This window comes from Chrysochloris asiatica, unplaced genomic scaffold (genome assembly GCF_000296735.1).
Source record: "Chrysochloris asiatica unplaced genomic scaffold, ChrAsi1.0 scaffold00430, whole genome shotgun sequence".
In the NCBI taxonomy this organism is placed as follows: domain Eukaryota; kingdom Metazoa; phylum Chordata; class Mammalia; order Afrosoricida; family Chrysochloridae; genus Chrysochloris; species Chrysochloris asiatica.
Window position 1 is genome coordinate 793,955 of NW_006408948.1, and position 6,778 is coordinate 800,732.

General features: G+C 37.6%; 1 protein-coding gene across 1 annotated transcript in view; it reads right to left on the reverse strand.

The window, feature by feature from the left end:
- The window catches only part of LOC102811747 (chromosome unknown open reading frame, human C5orf42), a 190,709-nt gene that overhangs the window by 172,565 nt on the left and 11,366 nt on the right, over nt 1-6,778 (reverse strand). Inside the window, 3 exon segments of the mRNA XM_006876934.1 lie at nt 714-817; nt 1,840-1,996; nt 6,398-6,504. Coding sequence (XP_006876996.1) covers nt 714-817; nt 1,840-1,996; nt 6,398-6,504 — 368 coding nt within the window.

Consider the following 6,778-nt stretch of genomic DNA (forward strand, 5'->3'; position numbering starts at 1 on the left):
TGATGATGTGCCCTGTAAACTTTCACTCAATCCACAATAAAAACCTTAAATTAAAAAAAAAAAAGAAAAGAAAAAAGAAAAGTGTTCAGAAAAGAAGGCAGGAGGGCTCCCAAAGTAACTCTTCCTAGTCTACAATCCCACTTATGTCCTGATGGTAGCTCACTGCCCATCCAACATCATCTCCTGTGAAGATGGTTGCACAACCTGAAGACTGTAATCAATGTCACTAAATTGTACATGTAGAAATGGTTGAATTGGTGAATGTTCTGTGTTTATGATCAACAACAAGCAAGTCACCTCCTGTGTTACTACTGACTGATCCATATGCAGAGGGTGTAAACTTGGGTTTCAAAGGCTAGAAACATCCCAGCCTCTCAGGATCCTTACAATCTAGGCTTTTTCATTTCAATCTCTATAATTAAGCCTAATATTTCTCTAATCAATCATGATTCCATTCTTCTTAAGAAGACATAGGAAGACATGAAAGAGAAAAAAAAAAGTATGTTCATGTACCTTCTACTCCATCAGACCTTCTTTACAAAGCATTTAAGACTTTCCTTCACAAAAAGCACCTTTTGGATAGGACCTAACCGGCAGAAGTGCTGAAAGTCAGTTATATTTATCTAAATGATACCTACTGAATTAGCAGAACCTTAAACTTGTTAAACAACTGAAAAATAGCAACAGCACTAGAAGCACAAAAGAGTTCTCACCTGGTAAGTGTAGCTGGCACTACAGGATTCTTGTTACTACATCCTTTAAGGCTGCCGGAGAGGGTAACAAAATTCAGTGTGTTTATAAATAACACCTGAGTTGCCTAGGAAAAAACACCACAAAAACCTTTAAAATGACTTTACTCATAACACCCAGTCCTCACACTTAGCAGTATCCCAGAGCCACGACTGGGCCCAAGTGCCCTCTACAGCATACTGCAAACAATATATTAGAGACCTCAACGGTGACAAGGCCACAGAAGGAACCCCAGTCACCTGTCTTGTTCATCCACGACTCTCAGCCCTGCCCCAGAGAGCACGGGCCAACAGCAGGACAATTTGAGGTCCTGGGTAAACAGGGAGTGGCCTGGTGAGGGTTCAGAGTTGCTGCTGCAGCAATAAAGGAGGGAGAAGGAAGGAACTGTTAGGGCTCTGAGGTGACAAGTTAGGGCCCAGCACAGGGTAGGAGGTAGTGGGTGCAGGACAAACAGGGTCCCCACTGAACGTAGGCAATGGGAAATACCTGACTCCCCTCTACTATCATCAACCCCAATGGGCTGGCTCCTAAATGGTGGAAAGGCATAGTAGGGAAGGGGACCCACCATGCCACATGCATCCCAAGATGCACCAGGCATGCAATAAGCAACCAGGCAGGAAGGGAGATACTGATGCCAAAACAGATTCTAAAATAGGATCGATTTCACATAATGACCTGGTCTTTGGAAACTAACCAAGCTGATCAGTGAGGCGCACTTATGCTTCTGTACATATGCTTCTGCAGACCTAGAGATCTGCTACTATGTCAATAAATTACCCAGGAAGTCTTTTCCTACTATGTGCCTCCATAAGAACCAGGTTACCACTTGGTCATTCTTTCCTCCGTTCCCTTTATCCTTCACTTCTGAGGCTCAAGTTTTTTAAATTATGAAAGCTAATGTAAATGACTTTAAAAATCTACATTAAGTTGAATTAGAAAATACCAATTTAAAGAACATTAAAAAAACAAAAAACCAACCTCTTTCAGTAAAAAAACGTGTTTTTAACTCAGAGTTCTCTTTTTTTATAGATTAAACTGTAAAAACTCATTTTTAGAGATTAGTTTCTAAGACAGATTACATCTACTGACCTTTGGGTCTTTCTGATTAACAGTTACTGCTAGGGTAAGGCCATCTCTTGAGAAGGCAGAAATTAGAGCTCCTCTTGACTTTAGTGACTCACACTTAGGAGTTAAGCTGCGGAAGAAACAGTCTTGTTGTGCCCAATGAACACGATATAGTAATGATCTAAGAAGGTAAATTCAAATAGAAATATTAAGTTTTAAATAGCTCATTAGAAAAAAAGTAACGAATTCACCTAAATTCTGACATATGTACATATACTGAGAAGTCCTGTGAGTGACCATGGAGAATTCCATTCAGAGCACAAGAGGAATAACTAGTTAGCTAGACAAACTCAGTACTGGAGTTTTGTTAGTAGTCCTATGTTCCCTAGCCAACCCCCAAACACACCTACTGTCAGTTTGATGCCCCTATTTTTACACAATAGCAAGCATTTTTACAGAGATTAAAAGGGTAAAGAGCAATGGTGACAACATTGTATATATAGAGAGAGATAGATAGATAGATAGATCTAATGGTGATTAAACATTATATATCTCCACTTAAAATATATATACTCTTATTCACCAAAATCCATCTAGTTGTATACTTAAAATTTGTTAGTTTTGCTTTATGTAAATATGTTGTTGTTTTTGTTAGGTGCCTCTGAGTCTGTACCAACTCATAGTGACCTTAACCCAACAGAGCTAAACACTGGCAGGTGCTGCGCCAATCTCACAATCATTGCTACACTTGAGCCTGTTGCTGCCGCCACTGTGTCAATTCATCTCACTGGGGGTCTTCTTTTTTCACTGACCCTCCACTTTACCAAGCATGATGGAGAAGGACCTCCAGGGAGTGGTCACTCCTGATAATATGTCCAAAGAATTAACGATGAAGTCTGGCCATCCTGGCATTTAAGGAGCATTCTGACTGTACTTCTTCCAAAGTAGATTTGTTTGTTCTTCCAGCAGTCCACTGTTGTTGTTAAGTGCCGTCAAGTCAATTCCAACTCATAGGAACCCTGTATAGGGTTTTCAAGGAGAGACTGTTGAATTTGAGCCATCGACTTTGTGGTTCAAACCAACTTTGTAATCCAATGCTTTACCTCAAAAGTACTGTTAATATTCTCTTCAAACACCATTATTCAAATGTATCACTCTTCTACGATCTTCCTTATTCACTGTCCAACTTTCACATGCATGTGAGGTTACTGTAAATACCTTGGCTTATGTCAGGTGCTCTTTAGTCCTCAAACTGGTAGTTTTGCTCTTGAACGAAGAGTTTTGTGCAGCAGATTTGCCTGGTTCGATATGTGTGGTTTGATTTCTTGACTACTGCTTCCATGAGTGTTGATGGTTGATCTGAGCAAAATGAAGTCTTTGACAACTTCAATCATTTCTTCATTTATCTTGATATTATTTATTGGTCCTAGTCATGAGGATTTTTGTTTTCTTTACATTGAGGTGCAATGTAAACCCAAAGGCTGTGGTCATTCATCTTCATCAGTAAATATTTTAAGTCCTCTTTGCTTTCAGCAAGCAAAGTTGTATCATCTTTATAGCTCAGATTGTTAATGAGTCTTCTTCTAATCCTGATGCCAAGTTTTTCTTCATATAATCTAGCTTCTTGGATTATTTGCTCAACATACAGATTGATTAAGTACAGTGAGAGACTACAACCCTGGCACATTATCTTTCCTAATTTTAAACTATTCAGTGTTCCCTTATTCTGTTCGAACAACTGCCTCTTGGTCTGTTAACAGGTTCCTCATGAGTACAATTCAGTGTTCCGGAATACTCATTCTCCGCAATGTTGTCCATAGCTTGTCATGATCCACACAATCGAGAGCCTTTGCATAGTCAGTGAAGCACAGATAAACATTTTTTTTATATTCTCTGGATTCAGCCAAGAAACACCTGACGTCAGGAATGATATCCCTAATTCCACGTAATCTTCTGAATAGCTTGAACCTCTGATGTTCTCTGTCCATGTATGATTGCAGCCATTTTTTAATTATTCACAGATATAGTCAATTTGATTTCTGTGTATTCCATCTGGTGAAGTTCATGTGTGTAGTCATCTTTTATGTTGATTTTAAAAAGGCATTTGCAATGAACAAGTCATTCATCTTACAAAACTGTATCATACAATCTTCAGTATCATTTCTATCACCAAGGCCATATTTTCCAACAACTGATTCTTTGTCTTTGTTTCCATCCTTTGCATGCCAATCACCATATGCCTCAATAAAGTACTGTTAGCATAAAAAATAAATAGGAAAAAATCTAAAAAATGACTCCCGTTTCCTAAATTTTTCAAAGGCATTGTATACTTTTAATGCATTTTCCTAATAGGGTTTTAAAAAATAAATAAAGGTATTTTAAATTGGTAAAAATAACACTTGAGCATATAAAAATTCAAATAAACCATGCCCCTTTAAAATTTCAATTACATTACGTTTTGAAATAGCTACTTTTAGAGATGTAAGACAATGCTGTTGTGAAGACAATGCTGTCGTGACGTGTTGTCGAGTTGGTTCTAACTTACAGTTATAGAATATAGAATGAAACGTTACCTGTTCCTCCTGCTCCATCTCACAATCACCGCTAAGTTAGCCCATTATAGCAGCCACTGTGTCAACCCATCTCCTAAGGATTTTTCTCTGTTGCACTTCTAAGGAGTATTCTGGCACTAATACTTCCAAGGATATATTTGTTTGTTCATTCTGGCAGTCCATGATATATTCAATATTTTTCATTAACACCATATAAAAAGGCATCAATTCTTTTTCTGTCTTCCTGACTCACTGTCCAGCTTTTGCAAGCATATGAGGCGACTGAAAATATCATGGGTCAGGTGCCCCATCCTCAAGGTGACATCTTTGCTTTTTAACACTTTAACGAAAACCTTGAAGCAGATTTGCCCAATGAAATACATCATTTGATTTCTTAACGGCTGTGTCCCTGGGTGTTGATTGTGGATTTAAATAAAATGAAATCTTCAGCAACGCTAACATTATCTTTGTTTATCATGCTATTGCTAATGGATGCAGTAATGTGGATTTGTTTTCTTTATGCTAAGTATAATCCATGCTTAACTGAAGGTCTTTGATCTTCATCAGTAACTGCTTTAAGTCCTCTTTGATTTCAGAAGCATGGCTGTGTCATCTGCATATTACAGGTTATTGAATCTTTCTCCAATCCTGATGTCACATTCTTCATAAACTCTAGCTTTTCAGGTTATTTGCTCAACATGCACATTAAAAAACTATGATGAAAGGATTCAACCCAAACTCGTATCTTTCCTTATTTTAAACCATGAAGCATCTCATTGTTCTATTCAAAATGTCTCCTGGTCTTAGTACAAGTTCTGTAGAAGCACAATTAAAAGAATTCTGGAATTTTCACTCTTTGCAATGTTATCCATAGTTTGTAATAATCCACATAGCCAAAAAGCTTAGTAAAGTCAATAAAACACAGGTAAGGATTTACACCCTCGGAAACCCTGTACAGGGTCGCTATGGGTCGGAACCGACTCAACGGCACTTAACAACAACAACAAAACATCTTTCTGGTATTCTCTGCTTTCAGTCTTCAGCCAAGATTCACCTGACATCAACAGTGATTTCCCTCCTTCCACATCCTTATCTGAATCCAGCTTGAATTTGTTAGCTCCCTGTCAATGTACTACTGTCATCATTTTAAAATTACTTTCAGTAAAAATTTACTGTGATAGGAATGTGTGTATCATATCAATGATATTGTATGCTAATTTCCACATTATGTTGGATCACTTTTCTTTGCCATAGACACAAATATGGTAGGATCTCTTCCAGTTGGGTGGTCAGTTAGGGGTCTTCCAAGTCTCCTGGCATAGGTGAGTGTTTCCAGTGCTGCATCAGTTTGTTGAAAGATTTCCATTAGGATTCTATCAGTTCCTGGATCCTTGTTTTTTGCCAGTACCTTCTGTGAAGTTTCAATTTCTCCCTTCAATACTATCAGTTCTTGATCACATGCTACCTCCTGAAAGAACCAAAATGTCACTACTCATCTGTCAGTTTCCTGTACTTTGGTATTCTGCATGTTGCTGTGATGCTGGAAGCTGTGTCATCGGTATTTCAAACTTATACGACATTGGTGGTGGTAGTGGTTACGTGCCGTGGAGTTGGTTCTGACTCTTAGCGACCCTGTACAGGGTTTCCGAGGCTGTAAATCTTCATGGGAACAGAAAGCCTCATCTTTCTCCCGTGGAACAGTTGGTAGTTTCAAACTGCTGACCTTGCGGTTCGTAGCCCAATTTGTAACCACTTTGCTACCAGAGGTCCATTATAAGATATAGCCTGCTTTATATTTTACATATTGTTACACTGTAAGAAGAGAAACGAAACAAAAAGAAGACTTTCTATACTAAACATTTAGAAATAATAACTAAAGAAATAGAGCAATACTATGGGAAGAAAGAATTTGTAAAGCTTCAGAAGTTAAAATTCACATTGCATTTACCAATACTATTATGTTTACATAGGTCAAAATATAATTGCTTTTTAAAAGAGATAGGAAGTAAAGGAGGAAACAATCAGCTCACCTTATAGGTGTAAATATATTCTCATGCCACCGAATTGCCAGAAATGTTAACTTAAGGCATTCCCCAGAAGCAAAAGCAAATGAACACAAGCAGCAGTCTCCAAATAACTGTAGATAAAGTTACAATATTTTAGTTTAAAATTAATCTGAAAATAAAGACATACAACATATATAAATATAACTCTTATAATAAAATGAAAAATATTGTGATCCTGCTTGTTTTTTAATCCTTAAACTCAAGACTACGTATGTTTATGAGCCACAAGTGTGCCTAGAAGGTTTCAAAGAACAGCAGATTATTTTGAAGTCTTGAGAGTTAGTGTAAATTGTTCTGCTGAACTTTTAACTTGCTTGGTACCCATTATCCATTATTTTTTTTAAA